The 16,246-nt window shown below is 59.5% G+C and overlaps 2 protein-coding genes across 3 annotated transcripts; both read left to right on the top strand.

Moving 5' to 3' along the window:
* Window positions 1-738: 738 nt before the first annotated feature.
* On the top strand, window positions 739-10,068 carry USF2 (upstream transcription factor 2, c-fos interacting). Of its 2 annotated transcripts, none has more exons than XM_045441205.1 (10): window positions 739-899; window positions 1,164-1,210; window positions 1,321-1,439; window positions 1,575-1,694; window positions 2,197-2,347; window positions 2,471-2,558; window positions 2,850-2,908; window positions 8,944-9,038; window positions 9,192-9,320; window positions 9,415-10,068. In XM_045441205.1, exons 1-10 carry the CDS (start codon window positions 838-840, stop codon window positions 9,502-9,504), a joined length of 960 nt encoding a protein of 319 aa, XP_045297161.1. In that variant the 5' UTR covers window positions 739-837; the 3' UTR covers window positions 9,505-10,068. The 2 variants fall into 2 exon arrangements, with proteins under 2 accessions (XP_045297161.1, XP_045297160.1); XM_045441204.1 differs by having other exon boundaries at window positions 791-899; window positions 1,575-1,775.
* A 2,076-nt stretch (window positions 10,069-12,144) lies between these two features.
* LOC123578298 (hepcidin antimicrobial peptide) lies at window positions 12,145-13,819 on the top strand. The gene is made up of 3 exons (XM_045441256.1): window positions 12,145-12,403; window positions 13,457-13,516; window positions 13,601-13,819. Exons 1-3 carry the CDS (start codon window positions 12,317-12,319, stop codon window positions 13,703-13,705), a joined length of 252 nt encoding a protein of 83 aa, XP_045297212.1. The 5' UTR covers window positions 12,145-12,316; the 3' UTR covers window positions 13,706-13,819.
* Window positions 13,820-16,246: the final 2,427 nt, after the last annotated feature.

The raw sequence follows: 16,246 nt of genomic DNA, 5'->3' as shown, positions 1-16,246 counted from the left end.
CCCCCCCCCCCGACCTACTTTACTTCTCCAAACCCCGCAGCCTGCCTCGTCCCGGGCGACCAGAGCCCCTCCTCCGGGTCCCCTGGCGTTCCATCTGGGCCCGCGTTCCACCGGGCGGCCTGTCGGCGGGTGCCAGGCGGAGGCGGCGACGGCGACCTCGCGCCCCGCCGAGACCCGGGCCCGCGCGCGCCCGCCCGCCATCCGAGACACACAGCGCGCGCGCTCCCCGGGGGCTGCCCTCCCCCCGCGCGCGTCGGCCCCGGGCTCGCGCCGCCGCCGCCGCCGCCGCTGCCGCCGCCGCCGCGCGCGCGCAGCTCAAGTAAAGGAGGAAAAAAAGGGGGAAAAAATAGAAAGCAGCGGCGGCTGCAGCAGCGATCCGCCGCCGGACTGGGCCAGGCCGGGCGGCGGACGCGCGAGCCGGCGATCCAGGGGAGAGGCGGCAGCCATCCAGGGCGGGCCGGGTTAAAAAAAAAGTCGCGGCGGCGGCGGCGGCTGCTCAGGGAAGGAGGCCTGAGGGCCGCGTGCAGCGGGCGGGGGGCGGCCGCGCTGCGTCCCGGAGCCGGGAGCCGCCGGGAGCCGGAGGGCGGGCGGGCGGAGGCGGCGGCGGCGGCTGCAGGAGCAGCGGCGGCGGCGGCGGCGGCGGCATCTCCTCCTCACATGACCCCACTGTTTGTCCCCGTGATCAGCGCGAGCGGCTCCCGTGTCTCCTCCGTCCCCTCCTGCCGCGCGGCGTGAGCGCCGGCTCGGGGCCCCCCCGGCCGCCCGCCCCCTCCCCTCCCTCCCCTCCCCTCCCCTCCCCCCCCCGGGCCCCGCGCCCCCCCCGCCCCCACCCCCCCCATGGACATGCTGGACCCGGGTCTGGATCCCGCTGCCTCGGCCACCGCTGCTGCCGCCGCCAGGTAAGAATGCCGGACCGGTCCGTGCCCCCGCGCGCCCCGGTCCCGGCCCTTCGGCCTGGCGACCGGGCCGCCATGATCCCGAGCGGCCGCCGGGCCCAGCTCAAAATGGAGGCCGCGAGGGAGGGGGGCCCCGCGCTAATACCCTGGGTTCCGGGTCCTAGCGGTATCCCAGCTCCAGACCGGGCTGGGCGGGACGGGGGCCGTGCACCTGGGCAAAGGGGCGGGGGCGGCCCTGACCCCCTCTCCTTCCCGTCCTCCTTGCAGTCACGACAAGGGACCCGAGGCAGAGGAGGGCGTCGAGCTGCAGGAAGGTGAGTACTCGAGGGGCCCACCGGGTCTGCGGCCTGAGCCCGGGGAGGGGACTGGGGGCGCCTAGGCCGCGTGACCACTGACCATCCCCCCCCCCCCTCCCCGACCGCAGGCGGGGACGGCCCTGGGGCGGAGGAGCAGACGGCGGTGGCCATCGCCAGCGTCCAGCAGGCGGCGTTTGGCGACCACAACATCCAGTACCAGTTCCGCACAGAGAATAATGGAGGACAGGTGAGGCTCCGGGCCGGGAGCCCGCGGGCAAGTGGAGTGCTGAGCTGAGGGTCCAGAGGGCGAGCTGGGAGGGGCTCGGACCTGGCCCCTGCCGGGACCCTAGAACCCATCTCGCCGCTTTGCTGCCCCCTGCAGGTGACGTACCGCGTAGTCCAGGTGACTGATGGTCAGCTGGATGGCCAGGGCGACACGGCTGGCGCCGTCAGCGTTGTGTCTACGGCTGCCTTCGCTGGGGGTCAGCAGGCTGTGACCCAGGTGGGTGTGGATGGGGCAGCCCAACGTCCTGGCCCCACTGCTGCATCTGTGCCCCCAGGTCCCGCAGCACCCTTCCCACTGGTAGGTGCCCACAACCCCTGGGGGGATGGAGAGGGGACAGTAACTCTCTTCTTGGGGATCCCCAGGGAGTGGGGCAGGTGGGACACAGATGCTGCCTTTAGACCCATTGCGTTGTGTGGGTCATATCCCTGTTCTGCAAGGTGAAATTTGGGTCAGGAGTTTTGAAATGTCATTTTTTGTTGTTGTTTTCTGTAAAAGGGGGATGAGAGTAACAGGAAAGACTCTTAGAGGTAAAAATGAATCAACCCATCAGGTGATCACTGAGTATCTGCTGAGTTCCGGGGCTAGGAGACAGAGTGGAGTGGCACACAGGGGTTTTCCGTTCGCCATAGAATGCAGTGAATGTCAGACACAGCAACACGGAAGCGGGTTGGGGAACAAAGATGGCTAAGGGTGGCCTCTGTGTCCTCCTACTCCCCAGGCCGTAATCCAAAATCCCTTCAGCAATGGCGGCAGCCCTGCAGCTGAGGCTGTCAGTGGGGAGGCACGCTTTGCCTATTTCCCAGCATCCAGTGTGGGAGATACCACAGCTGTATCCGTACAGACCACAGACCAGAGCTTGCAGGCCGGAGGTAAAGGGAGGAAGGGGCCAGGGCGGAAGGCAGGGGAGGCAGCAGGCCTAGCAGGGAGGGAAGCCCCCTAACCAGTTCTCACTGCCCCCCCAGTTTTTGCACTAACCCCTGCTTTCGCTGCAGGCCAGTTCTATGTCATGATGACGCCACAGGACGTGCTTCAGACAGGAACACAGAGGACAATTGCACCTCGGACACACCCCTACTCCCCGTACGTGCAGGAGACCTGTTCCCAGGAGCAGGGGACCCTGGGAGGGCCTGGTGTGAGAGGGCCAAAGGAAGGGAAGGTTTTCTGGAATGGGAGCCAGGCAGTTGAGCACACGGCAGGCAGTCAGTATGTGTTTTTGGTCTGTTTCTGCTTCTTGAGTATAAGGGAATTACCGTTTTTCTATTTCTGCATAAGAGTTTATTTTACACAGCTGATTCTCAAGTCTGTCTCTTTAGTAGATGTTTAGGCAAACGGTACCTGAGATAATACGTGCCCGTCTTTTTCCTTTTCTAGGAAAATTGACGGAACCAGAACACCACGGGATGAAAGAAGGAGGGCCCAGCACAACGAAGGTAAGGCCGGGGTGGAGTTTCTGGGTCTCACGGGCACGGCCAGGCCTGGTGCTTGGTGTCACAGATCAGCGACGTGCTAGAAGTGCACAAAAGGTGTTCGTTGAATGCCGGAAGAGTAGAAACGGGTGGAAGTTCGTTGTCAGGAACAGACAGGCAGGAGGTGTGAATTGGAATGTGTTTTGTCATCTTGGTTAGTGATCTCAAATTAATGGTCAGCATCTGAAATGGCGTGTTTCACATTCACATACGGATTTCCTGCCTGTTGAAAACTCGAGTTGATTTGATGCCCCTAGAACTATCTTTCCATTGGTGGCTGTCATTGACCTCAAGTCCCTCATTCCCCTGCCTACCTGACTTCCAGAAGCTGTGCCTCTGGCTGGCCAAGGCTGGGGCATCGTGTCTTTTGTAAACACCAAAGCCCACCCTACGGTCATTTTGGCCCTTCATGATGTCCCCTAGTTCCCCACCCCGAGCCCTGCCTGCCCCCAGTCCGTAGCCACTGTCGTGGACGTGGTCACATGCAAGTCCAGGGGAACATTTATGTCTTGACGGTTGTCTCTCAGCAAATGTTTCCTGAAGGTGGATTCTGGGCTGGGTGGCAAGCACGCCCCCCCCCCCCCCCCCCCCCCCCCCCCCCCCCGCCCCGTGCCAGATCTGGAGCCCGGTCTGCAGTGTCAAGGAGGCTGGACGGAGTTCGGGCTGGTTTCTTCCCCAGAGAGATGGCCTTTAGGAGTGCGTGTCAGGCAGAGGGCAACGCAGGCTGGAGGGCAGGCAGAGTGGTGTGCAGCTGCTTCGGGGAGTGTTGGTGTGGTCATAGCAGAGGTTCCATGCGGAGTGCTTGGGGGTGGGGGACCGGGGAGGACTAAGGAGGGCCTTGAATGTCAGGCGAGGCCCTGAGAGTCCCCATGGTGTTCAGCTGGGTTTGGACCTTTGTACCTGTGATCAGAGCAGCTCATTGAGCTTGGTGTTGAGCATATCTGTACCACGTATGTGCCTGTGTTTTAGGCCCTCGGGTACAGTGGATGATAGAACAGATGAGGTCTTGGCTCTCCCGGTGTCCGTTCTGGTGGGAGAGACAGAAGTCACCCAAAGCTGCGGTGTGCCGTGAGGTAGTGCAAATCACGACAAGGAACATGAAGCTGCATGGGAGGTTGGAGGGTAACGGAGACAGCGTGCTCCGTAGGCCCCTCTGAGAGGTGACATTTGAGCAGAGGCCTGAATGGGCCGGCCAGGTGCCTGAGGATGCTTAAGAGCAGACGCCCAGGCCGAAGCCAGAACAGACTTGGTGTGTTTGAAGAACAGCAGGAGGCCGAGAAGGAAAGAGGAAGTTGGAGTTTCAGGAGGGCCGTCCGGGACCGGGGTCACGCAGGGCCTTGTAAGAGGCCCTCCCAGCATCCCTGCTTCCGGGTTTTTATTCCAGCCAGCAGAGGGGTTTGTGTATGGACACTGGATGGCAAGGGTGATGGGACACCGGGGGCTGGGAGCATAGGAGGTAATTGCAGATGTGGACTCGGGATAGGACAGGGTATGAGGTAGGGGAGCGCGTTGGGGAGATGATTTTAAGGCTGGAGAGTCAGGGCTTCACGGTGGCATCAGGTCACTTTGTAGAGAAGGGGCAGGTCTGAGCTTGGTTTGGGCTGCGGTGTGTCTGAGGGGCCTCCAGTAGGATCCCAGGCAGTCGTGGCCCTGCTACTTACTGGCTGCCTGACGCGAGGCTGCTTCTCAGTGTCTGTGCCTATTCGGTGTTGTGTAGAATGGTGCCCGCGCGGCTCCCCCGGACACTCATGGTGACTTCAGCCAGTACAGACACATGAGCCCCCCCCCCCCAGCAGCGCGGTGTGCCGCCTGGTAAGGCTGCACCAGTGACTCGGGGATACCATCCAGCCACCCTCCACCCCACTCGTCACTCTCTGCCTCTCACTAGGTTGGTCTAGCTGCAAAGTCGTGAATCTTTCTCGTCCTACGAAAAACCGTCTCTCTCATAACCCTGTCTTTCTCCAGCTGCATCCTGTTCTCTCCTGACCTGCACAGTATTTGACCCACCCTCTGCCCATCCTCCCTGTACCCTTGGCAGTCTGGCTCATTTCTCTACCAAAAGACGTCCATCTAAGGTCACTCAGGATGACCTCATTGCCAAATCCACTGGCTTCCTTTCCTGTCTGTGCTCCAAGCATCTGACCCTGCCTGTTCTCCTACTTTCGGGAATGTTCCCTTCTGCTCTACCCGCTCTGGTTTTTCTGCACTCTCTGCTTTTCCTTCCCAGCCTGTTCCTCAGAGCACAGCATCCCAATAGCTCTGGGAAGCATGTTTACGGTCTCTATCTCCAGGGCTGTCCTCTCAAGGTTCTGAACAAGTGGGTCAGAGGGAGGCCCAGGAATCTGTATTTCAACAAGTTACCCAGGTGATTCTTCCCATTGGGCAGGGTTGGGAAACTGCTTTGACTGATGGTTTCCCTTGAGGTCTCGCCCCTCTTCTGTTGGCCTCAGGAGAGTTGAAACATAAGACCCAGGGATGGTCAATATCCCCAAAGCCTTATCCCCTATTGTAGGTGTCGATCGTTTCGCCAGAAAAGAGTATGTGACTTGGACAAGATGAGAACCACTCTTCAGTGTCCTCCCAGCACCCCCGCCAACGCCCCAGCCCTGGCTGTGTGCCAAGCTGTCTCTATTCCATTCTTCTCTCTTGATCTCCAGACCCATAGTTTGAGCTGCCCATTCAAAATCTTCATTTCTGGATGTCCTAGAGACCCCCTCGTACTCAACTTGTCCAAAACAGAGCCTGCCGTCTCCCCTCCCCAAAGGCTCCCAGGCAGCATTTCTCTTTCCAGAGCGGCACAAAGCTCCCCTGTGCTAATTACCCAAGCTGGAACCGAATGCCAGGGCCACTGTCCACTCTGCCCCCTTCTCCTTCCCTCATGTCTGCGAACCCTGAGATCCTGTGCCAAAGCGGACTTCAAATCAGATTCTCTTTCTCCTTTTTCCCTCTTTTCCCCCGTTTCTTGGAACCACAGGAGCCTGTCTCCAGGCCCCACGGGAAACTGGGTCCTGCGGGTCCTGCCTGAGGGTGGCCCGTGCAGCGCCAGCCCACTGCAGCCATGTCAGACTTTGGGTCCCCTGTTGCCCGGATCCTCTGAGGAGCCAGAAATCCAGATCTCTGTGTGAAATCTGGTTTTTAAATGCCGGATGGGATTGATTTTTTTTATTTCATTAGTTCCTACTCTTAATGTTGTTAATTCGTTCCATCTATTTACTTTGGATTTAATTTGTTTGGGGGTTTTTCCCTAGCCTTTTAAGATGATTTAAACCTTTCTTTTTTCCTAGCATAGGCCCTTCTGGTTGCAAATTTCACTCCACTGCTGCTTCGGCTGCATCCCATTTGGATACATTGGTTTTCATTATCGTTCAGTTTAAAATATTTTCCAGTTTTCCTTACGATTTCTTCTTAACTTACAATCGTGTGCGTTTTCTGGGTAATTTGTTTGTTTCTGATTTCTAGTTTAGTTCTGTTCTCATTAGAAACATACTCTTATTATATAATTTCAGTGCCCTGAAATTTGTCGAGCCTTACTTTATGGTCCTGAACGTGGTCTGTCTTGTGAAAGTTTGCATGTGCACTTGAAGAGAATGTATCTGCTGCTGTTGTGTGGAGTGTTTCCTCGGTCAGCAAGGTCAAGTTGGCTGACACTGCTCAGGTTTTCTGTGCTGACTTTTTTGTCTATGTGTTGTGTCAGTTACTGAGAGAGGAGCGTTAGCGTCTCCAATTGTATCTGTGAATTTGCCCATTTCTGCCCCCAGTCCTGGCAGGTTTTTCTCCTGAATTGTTTTCAACGTTGTATGGGCGTAACTTCCGTAGAACGGATGTGGCCTTGGTGTTAACGGTCTTCCACCATTTTAAATGTGCCAAGATGGTCTTCCTGAGCCACAGGCCTGACCACCTCACCACCTGCTTGATGAAGGGGCCTACACTCAAGGGCCTGGGCCCATAAACAGGGCATTCAAGGCCTTACAACCTGGCCTTTCCTACACCCTGCCCCACCGTATCTGCCCCCGCCCCCCCAAGTATTGCCATGTCGCCATTTCTGAATTTTTCACACCTGTCTGCCTAATGCCCCTGTCCTCAGAAACCAGCCCAAATGTTCCCTCTCCAAGTCTTTTCTCTAAAGGACCACCACGCCCCACCCCCATGCAGAGATCGTTGCCTCACGCTGGCATTCCCCAGGCCCTCGGTACGATCCTCGATGCCAGCACATCCACGGTGTCAGTACCCCCCGCTGACACACATCTCAGGGATGCTGTGGGCACCAGCAGGGCAGAGATGGAGTCCACCGTAGACTCTGGCCTCGCAGGGCACCCCGCACACGGTAGGGCAAGCAGGACGATTTAAAGAAGGAAACGCAAACTGGAAAAGCTGTGCCTGGCCCCCCATCCCTGCCCCCTGGTGGCTGGAAGGGAGGAGTCCACGTGAGGTAGGGCCGCTGCACGGTGCCCAGGCTCGAGCTCGGGCTCGAGCTCGCCAGGCTGCGCGAGGGGAGACAAGGAAGCGGAGGAGCCACCTGCTGTGGAGTGGAGCGCGCTGCGGGGGGCGGGGGGCGGGGGGCGGGGGCGGCGCCGCCAGGCCCGGGCTGGACTCTGGGCTCCGCTGTGGTCCTTTGGCCACAGAGTTCCCAGACCATGGGACACGGCCGTCCTCTCCCTGGGACCCAGCTATTGTGCACTCACGCCAGAGCCAGGGTGGGGCAAAGCGCGGTGCCGGGCACGTTCTCAGCAAGGCGTTGGGGAACTCTCGTGGAAAGACGGGAGAGTCCATGTAGGAGGGCGTCCTCACCCAGGCTACGGTGGGGAGCACTCGGACATGGAGAAAGGCTGGTTGGCAGTGAGCAGACAAAGCCAAGAGCCGGCGGTGGGATTTGCCTGTTCGTGGCCGGGCGTGTTCTTTGAGAGAACAGCAGGGTCAAGGGGAGGAACCAGCCTCAGAGGCTGTGAGGAGTAAGGGGCGTGATTCCGGCCCACCCTCCTTTCTCACTCCCCCCCCCCCCCCCGACCCCCTCTGTAAACTCCTGTCAGCACCGCCCAGCCTGGAGACCATACTCCTTTGCCTTCCTCTCCAAATCCCTCCTCCAGGCTTCATCTCCTCAGCAAACACCGACTGCTTTTGTCTGTGGTCTGTCCTGGCAGGAGGGATGAGGGTGTGTGATAGTTGTGGGTTGACGGAGGCTTTCTTGTGTGTCCACACCAGTGCCTAGTATTGTGCTTGGAAAGTAAGGAAGATTCTGGCACAGCTTTGCTTCGGGAGGCCCTGAAGTGGGGTCTCGGGCTTCAGCGCAGGCCACCCCCAGGCAGCTGTTAGAAGGCCCTGAAGTGAGCCAGAGGGAGGAACTGGAGAGAAGGCGCGGGCCCCAGCTGAATGGGGTAGCTGCCACTCAAGTCAGCTGACAGCTTGGGTGAGGTTGCCCAGTTTGATAGAGTAAAAATCACGAATCTGGAGTTTTTCAGGTGAAACCTTCCATTAGTTTGCCAGCCCTGGCCTTCGAGGTAGGGTTCACATCCTTTGCAGGCCCCTGCGAGCCGCTCATGCCAGCTGGGGGGGCTTGGGACTCGCTGCCAGGGCTCTGGAGAAGGATTTTAGCCGGGGGTGGGATATGGTCGGACTGATTGCAGAGATGAAGAGAAAACAAAATTACAGAGCCCAAAGCTCTAGGGAGTATGGAAAAATCAAACGCCCCTGCTCTGGGGGACCCGCGAGGGGTACTTGGGTCCCGTGTAAAGGAGCTCTGGCCCATTCTTGCCTCCCAGGCACACAAGCCACAACTCCATTTCTCAAGATGCCAACTATTACGTGAAATTTCTGAATTTGAATCTTGGCTCAGATTTTTAGAATCTGCCGGGCGGGGGGGCGGGTGGGTAGAGGGGAGACTCTGTTCCTCTTGAGAAGCGGGGCGCGGGTGCCTGCGTTCGGGTCTCGGAACATCAGCGTCAGGGAGTGAGCCGCCCGAAGCTCCGCTGGCACGGCCGTGGACACTGCTGTTGCTCTTACAGTGGAGCGGAGGCGGAGGGACAAGATCAACAACTGGATCGTCCAGCTTTCAAAAATCATTCCAGATTGTAATGCGGACAACAGCAAGACGGGAGCGGTGAGTGCCCCCCGGCCCTCCAGCTCCCCGCGCTGCCGTGGGCCAGGCCCCCAGCCCCTGCCACGAAGTCTGCCTGACCTGGCCCCCGGGCACAGGCCCTGTCCCGGGTGAGCCGGGGGGCGGCGCTCACCGGCGCTCTCGCCCACCCCCCAGAGTAAAGGAGGGATCCTGTCAAAGGCCTGTGACTACATCCGGGAGCTGCGCCAGACCAACCAGCGCATGCAGGAGACCTTCAAGGAGGCCGAGAGGCTGCAGATGGACAATGAGCTCCTGAGGCAGCAGGTGAGGGCCGGGCCGGGCCGGGGCCGGCGGGGGGGAGCCGGGGCAGGGGCGGGGAGCCAGCCCCTGGCTCCTCGTGCCCTGTCGTGTGTGCCAGATCGAGGAGCTGAAGAACGAGAACGCCGTGCTTCGTGCCCAGCTGCAGCAGCACAACCTGGAGATGGTGGGCGAGAGCACGCGGCAGTGACACCCGCCCCGCCGCGCGGCGGGGGCTCCTCCGGCCGCCGCCGCCCCTTCCCCAGCCCTTAGCACAGAGAGGGACAGACGCCCCTCCCCCAGCTGCGTTTTTTTATAGTAGATTTTTAACAAAACGGGGAGAAATAATGCATTTCTGTGGATAAGCGCCCACCGCTCTCCTCAACTTGGGAAATGATCTCCTCCCTCCCCCTCCTGTCTGTCTCCCTCCTCCGGCCCCCACGGAGCCCCAGCACTTCTAGTGGTCTCGTCTGGAGGCAAGAGGGAGGAGGACGGAGCCCTGCCGTATCCCGCTGCCTCCTTGGTCTCTAGAGGTACTGAGACAGGGTGCTTTCGGGAAGGAGGGGAGACTTTAGGGGGGGCCAGCCCCGGGGCCTGGACCTAAGCAGGGAGGCCATGTCCCACCCCACCTCTTGTTTCTGGATCCCTGCTCCCCTTTGAGTGTGTGTGTGTGTTTTAATTTTCTTTATGGAAAAGTGGACAAAAAAATAGAGAGAGAGAGAGAGAGAGAGGTATTTAACTGCAATAAACTGGCCCCATGTGGCCCCGCCTTGTCTGTTTGTGTATGTGTCCATCTCGGGTTTGGGGAGGGGGGCCTGGGGTCTGCAGAACTCCATGTTGTGTTCGTGGCTGTGTGCCCATCCCTGCCATCCTGTACCCCCTGGTACCCAGTCTGTCGGCTGGATGGTGGAGAAATTAAGGAACGGATATCCTCTTTGAGGCCCCAGGTGTGCATATGTGGTGTGAAGGCAGGAGGTGCCAGGGTCAAGGACACGTCCCATGTTTTTGGAGGACAGGCTGGGGTCTCTCCTGTCATCCGTTCTAAAAATAGGACTGGCTCCTGACCCTGCCCTTAGGGGTTGAAGCCCTCCCCTCTGCACCAGCCAATGGTGGGGCCTGGCCTTGAGCCCCCCACCCCCAGGAAGGGCAGATGGCCAGGAAGCCAGGCTTGGCCCGTCAGCCTGTCGCCTCACACTGTGGCTCTGGCGCCTGTACTGTGACCCCTGCCCCGGCTGATGACGAAACCTGGCCTGAGCGGAGACGCGGCGATGCCTGGCGGTGCCGGGGGACGCTGCCATGTCTCCCTGTGGGTGGCCGCGCAGCCCTTGACTCCGCTTCGGCCCCACCCCCCACGCCGCTCCAGGGAGCCGGGCCTGCCAGCCTCGTCACCTCGCCGAGCTCTCCGGTCCCATCCTGAATGTTCCTACCCGGTGTTCCCTCTGACAACCCCGTCCCCTCCACCGAGTGAAGGCGTGTGGGACAGGAAGAGCCTAACGTGGACCGAATCGGGGGGCAGGTGGCAGGGAGCAGCCTTCGCCTCCCGGCCCCCACACGCCCCACTTTTGTGGTTTTGAGTGGACCTCAGCGGCAGCTCAGACCCGGAAAGGGTGTCCGTTCCTTGGCAGCGTCGTCTGTAGGCTCTTCTGCCGGAGTTGACCCTGAACGGTCCTAGAGTGAGTCAGGGAGGCGGCATGGCTAAAGGCCTGTCTGCCGAGTCAAGGTTGGTAGTTCCCAGGGCCGTATGCCCGCAAAGACGGCCCAAGTGAGTAGGAGGAAGGTGGCCCCAGGCAGGCAGCCCAGGCTCATCTCCATCCGGTGACATGCTGGAGGACCAGCTCGCCCAAAAAAGGCCCAGCTGTGCAGCATCGGCCACCGTCTGTGGTTTGGCTGCTCCCACCGCAGCCGGTTTCAAGGTGCCAGGGTGATGTCCCGCGGCAGAGCTGGGATGAGATGCGCACCCTTCGCTCCGTGGAGCCGGTGTGAGCCGGGTCTAGCACGTCCCACCGTGGCCTGTGCTCGTGGGGAGGCAGGAAGGCCAAATGGTGAGAGCACGGGCCCCAGAGTCCGGCCGCTCAGGCTGGCCTAGCTCTTCTGACCAGGTGCGCTTGGGCACTGCCCCGAGTCCGCCCTCGGTTCCCCCTACAGAATGAAGAAAAGCAGCCTTGGGGTGGCCGTGGGCTCCTAGGAGGGAGCAGGGCCTGGGAAGCTAGGCCGCCGGGACCGGTGGCTAAGAAGGCAACGAGGGCCCCAAAGCACAGAGCAGAGCCCGACATGGGGCAGGCGGGAGCTGCGGGGGGCGGGCGGCAGAGGCTGAATGCAAAAGTGGGTCAGTACATCTGCTGGCGCATAGGATGCAGGCGTCTGATGGCAGCCGTTACTATCACTGCTGTCTCGTGGCCCAAAATTCTCGGGGACGTTCTGCAGATACATTTCCCAAGATTCAGAAAACCACATGCCTGCTGGGGGCTGGAGCCGACACAGATTCTGCCTGCGTCTGGCCACCCCAGCGTTTCCTGCCAGAACCCGTGCACGTGTGAAGACCGCCTGAAGCGGTAGGAATTCTGCTGGACACCCAAGGGGACCATAGTGACAGCCGGCCTCCCTGTGGATGAGGATATCGGGAAAGGGTGGAGAATAAGAGGTCACCTTCCTCCTACTCATCGAACTGTTCAACTTTGGGGGCAAAAGGAATTTTTTCTGAAGTCAACAGGGTGATGATGCTGTGTCAGGGAAAGTGTCTCCTAGGTGGCTGGCTAGAGGCGTGGGTCTGTGGCCCCGTCTGCCCCACCCCCTGGACACACCTCCGCTGGCTCAGGGTGACATAACACTGTTCCCTGTCGCTCTGTTCCCGCTTATCTCCCGTCTTGTCGGCGCCACCACCTTCTTGGAAATGAGTTGGGACAAAGGGGAGGGGGCTTAGTACCCCCGCCTCCCCCAGAAGGGCCCATAAAAGGAGCTGAAACGGGACCCCAGACACCACAGCAAGTCCCAAACCCGACAGCGGGACACAGCCAGACAACACGATGGCACTGAGCACACAGGTCCAGGCCGCCTGCCTCCTGCTCCTCCTCCTGGCCAGCCTGGCCAGTGGCTCAGCTCTCCGGCAAGAGGTGAGAGCCCAGGGGGCCTGGGCCCGGCACGGTGGCCGGGACCGGAGAGCCAGGCCCTGGGTGGTGGGGGGACTGCTGAGGGCAGCTGGTCCCCTTAGCACTGGGCAGAGCTCGGGGCAGGGACCAGGGTGGGGACGGCCGGCCGCCTGAAGTACAGAGATCGTGGCCTGAGGATCGGACTGGGGGCCCGAACTAGTTCCACACAGAGCACCTGCTCTGTGACATGTCCTTTTCTAGTCAGTGGGGATCACGCAGTGAACAAGGTAGATGAGAGAAGAGTTTTGCTCTCGTGGAGCTTACGTCCCGGCCGGGGAATTCATCTGTGAACAATTAAAACATAACCAGGATAACTGTCTTGTCAATGGGATCCTGAATAACAGAAGATGGTGATGGCAGCAGAGTGGCCACGAGGGGTGAGGGGAGGACTTCCGACGGACCAGGGGCCGGGAGTCGAGCGGGATGGTTTGTGAGAAATGAAATTCGACCTGGGACTGGGTGACCCGGACCCTAAGAGAAGGGGGCGGTAAGCGAAGCCCCGGGCAGAGGGCAGACGGGTGTCCGAGGATCGGAGGCTGTAGTAAGTGGAGAGGACGCTGCTTGGAGAGGAGACTGAGGGGCGGACTCCAAGTACTGACTTTCCTCCGCCTGTGAGCGCAGCTCTGCAGGCTAGTTTCTTTTAGCACACGCGCAGGCACTGGGGAGAGGGGCGGAGGGAGAGACTCTCGAGCGGGCGCCACGCTTTTAATCCGACCGATAAGGCGTGAGGAACGAACGGGATGGACGGGGCGAGACGCAGGGAGACTTGCTACAGGCGGGGGTGGCATCCAGGCCAGGGAGGGTGATGTCCCCAAGAAGAGAGAGAGGGAGACGGATCCGGGATGTCTGCAGGAAGAGCTGCCCGAGGGCGGGGGAGAAAAGGCCAGACAGCAAGGCCACTCCTGGGATACCAGCTGAGCCCCAGGACACTGACCACGCGGGGAGAAGCTGGTCTTTGGGGGCGAGTCTGAGAGCTCCACGTCCCCACCACCCTCACCACCCCTTCTGCTCTCACAGACGGGCCAGCTCACAGACCTCCAACCCCAGGACACAGCAGCAGCCGAGGCGGGCTTGAAGGTGAGAGCACCTGCGAGTCCCTTCGGAGCCTCCCCGTCCCTTCCCTGCGCCCAAGCTCCGCTCACTCTCCCTTCCTCCCCGCAGCCCGCGCTCCAGAGGCTAAGGAGGCGAGACACCCACTTCCCCATCTGCATGTTCTGCTGCGGCTGCTGTAAAAAAGCCAAGTGTGGGTTGTGCTGCAAGACGTAGAGCCTCCCCAGCCTGCCCCCGGACCTCCCTCCCCCCCGTATTTATTCCTGCTGCCCCCTGACTCTCAGTGAATGGACTTGGAATAAAATGGCCCGTTCTGTCTGTTGTTTTCCATCCCAGAGTGTCTGTTGCCCTTTCTCCCTGCCCAAGGCCAATGCCAGAGGCTGGTTCTGGCCCCTGTCTCGTAAGGGCCGGTACTCTGTGGGGTGTACGGGGTTCGTGCGTGCTGGGTTTGGCAAGGAGGCTTGGTGAAGGAAGTTTCTTCCCTGTTCTTCCCTCCCTTCCCCTCTTCAGAGGACCTAGAATTTACATTGCTACAGCAGGGGCTGGAAGTGAAGCCAAGTTCTTCTCCATGAAGTCTTCTTGAAACAGGGGTTACAACTTCAGATTCCCCACAAGGGTTCTCAGAGCAAGGTCTGGGGACTCCTCGCAGGGCTCCACAAGGTGGAAACTACGAAAACGTCACTTGTTTCTTTCTTTCACCTTCTTTGCGTCCCGGGCGCACAAGCTCTGTGACATGGGATGACCCCATGGCTCTGACGATAATGAGCTGTGCACTCGTGTGCCCCCGTGCTTTAAAAGCGCCCCAGTCTCGATTTCTCATACATTGAGCAGCCATAGATACCACCCATGTAAACAAGAGTTGTTTTGGAGTCCTCGGAGATTTTGCAGAGTAGAAAGGGATTCTGACACCAAAGAGTTTGAGAAAAACCGACGACCTTGCGGACAGGCACGGCGAACAAGTGAGGGGTGGTGGGTTTGTCTCAGAGGAGCACGTGGGAGGCTCTGTGATCTCAGTAAGGACACACGGCATGTGACCCACGTGGGAGAACGCCGTCCACCTCCATGAGGAACTGAGTTCCCTCCCGTTGTTCTTGGGACCATATCCCCCTCGCTTTATCCCATTTCCCCACTGATAGAAACAGAGAAGATGCATTTCACTATCTTCCCAGCCTCTGAGAAAACATCAGCGCTAGCATGGTGATAAGGGGCCGTGGCCATTTGGGCCCAATGTTTCGTATCCATGGGGAGGCCCAGGTATCCAACAGGGGACCGGGAGATGGCTGTTGCGCCCAAAGATGGGCCAAACATGGCGAAATCTTCTTTTCGAGAGAAGGTGGCCATGCTTATTTTTATGTGAAATTTCCTGATTTTTTAAATATTGGCAGCTGATGAAAGGGATTTTATTTTTTGTAGACAACACTCTGTGAGCCCAACTAAATCCAGCCAGGGAGCCAGATCGGTCCTGTACATCGCCACCCTCTACCTTCTGCCTTGGAAGCCGTGAGAGGCTCGCCCTCTGGGAGTGATTTCCCTGAATGGAGACCGAAGGGTGGGAAGAGGAAGGTGAGGTAGACAGCTTAGTCTCCCATTAGCTGCAGGATCTCACAGGCGTCTTCTCTCCACGGAAACCCCGCCTCCTCCTCTGAAAAAGGAGAAGCGTCTCTAGGCTTCGGTTCATCGGGTGATTTAGCTGCTCACGAGTCATGAGTTGAACTGTGTCCACCCCCCGCCACATTTAATTTTTTTTTAATGTTTATTTATTTTTGAGAGAGAGAGAGAGAGAGAGAGAGAGAGAGAGAGAAACTGAGCGCAAGCGTGGGAGGGGCAGAGAGAGAGGGAGGCACAGAATGGGAAGCAGGCTCTAGGTTCTGAGCTGTCAGCACAGAGCCCGACTCAGGGCTCCAACTCACGAATCACGAGATGATGACCTGAGCCGAAGTCGGACACTTAACCGACTGAGCCACCCAGGCACCACCCCCCCCACCCCCACATTTAAATGTTGAAGTCCTAAGTCCCAGGATTGTGACCCGATTTGGAAATAGGGTCTCTTTAGAGATAATCAAGTTAAAATGAGGTCAGTAGGGTGGACCCTAATCCAATAGGGCTAGTGTCCTTATGAAAAGCAGGGATTTGGACACAGAGGCCTGTACACAGGAAGAACGCCATGCGAACATGAAGACCGTCACCTAGGAGCCAAGGAGAGAAGCCTCGAGCAGATCCTTCCCCCCAGCGCCCAGGGTCGAGCCTGCCAACATCTTGACGTCAGACTGCAGCCTCCAGCCCCGGGAGACAATCAATTTCTGTTTTTTGAGCCACCCGGCATGCGGTGCTCTGTCACAGTAGCCCTACCACACCTGCCTGGTTTGGAAGGCTCGGCCGGATCAGAGCGGCGGCTCCCCCTTTAGACACTCTCAGGCTCCCCAGCGCCCCACCCTCCTGTGGCCTGGGGACCCAGGACTGCAGATCTCAGCCTAGTGGCCAGGGCTCTCTGTGGAGGCACCTGCCTATGCATCCTACCCGCCCCATGAGACAGCCTCCGGTGCACGCCTAAAGAGGAGCTGAACCCCCAAACGGCACAGGCACGCGACCCCAACGGGGTTGGTGTTGAGGCTGAAGGCTGTGACATACGAGTAGCCCAGGATCTCAGTGTCCCCCTCCGAAGCCCAGGCACCGGGCCCCTCTCTTCTCCGGGACCCAGGCGTTCAAGCCCCACCCCACTCTCAATGGGCCTTTGTCCCTGTCTGGGAAAGGCACGGG

The sequence above is a fragment of the Leopardus geoffroyi genome, chromosome E2, assembly GCF_018350155.1.
Source record: "Leopardus geoffroyi isolate Oge1 chromosome E2, O.geoffroyi_Oge1_pat1.0, whole genome shotgun sequence".
NCBI lineage: Eukaryota > Metazoa > Chordata > Mammalia > Carnivora > Felidae > Leopardus > Leopardus geoffroyi.
This window is presented reverse-complemented; position numbering and strand designations above follow the sequence as displayed.

Bases quoted from the DNA above. Each gene is read 5' to 3' on its own strand.
- LOC123578298 (XM_045441256.1), top strand. From the start codon at position 12,317: ATGGCACTGAGCACACAGGTCCAGGCCGCCTGCCTCCTGCTCCTCCTC. The intron at 12,404-13,456 runs GTGAGAGCCCAG...CTGCTCTCACAG, and splicing joins GCTCAGCTCTCCGGCAAGAG to ACGGGCCAGCTCACAGACCT. The intron at 13,517-13,600 runs GTGAGAGCACCT...TCCTCCCCGCAG, and splicing joins CAGCCGAGGCGGGCTTGAAG to CCCGCGCTCCAGAGGCTAAG.
- USF2 (XM_045441204.1), top strand. From the start codon at position 838: ATGGACATGCTGGACCCGGGTCTGGATCCCGCTGCCTCGGCCACCGCT. The intron at 2,909-8,943 runs GTAAGGCCGGGG...TTGCTCTTACAG, and splicing joins GAGGGCCCAGCACAACGAAG to TGGAGCGGAGGCGGAGGGAC. The intron at 9,039-9,191 runs GTGAGTGCCCCC...CCCACCCCCCAG, and splicing joins ACAACAGCAAGACGGGAGCG to AGTAAAGGAGGGATCCTGTC.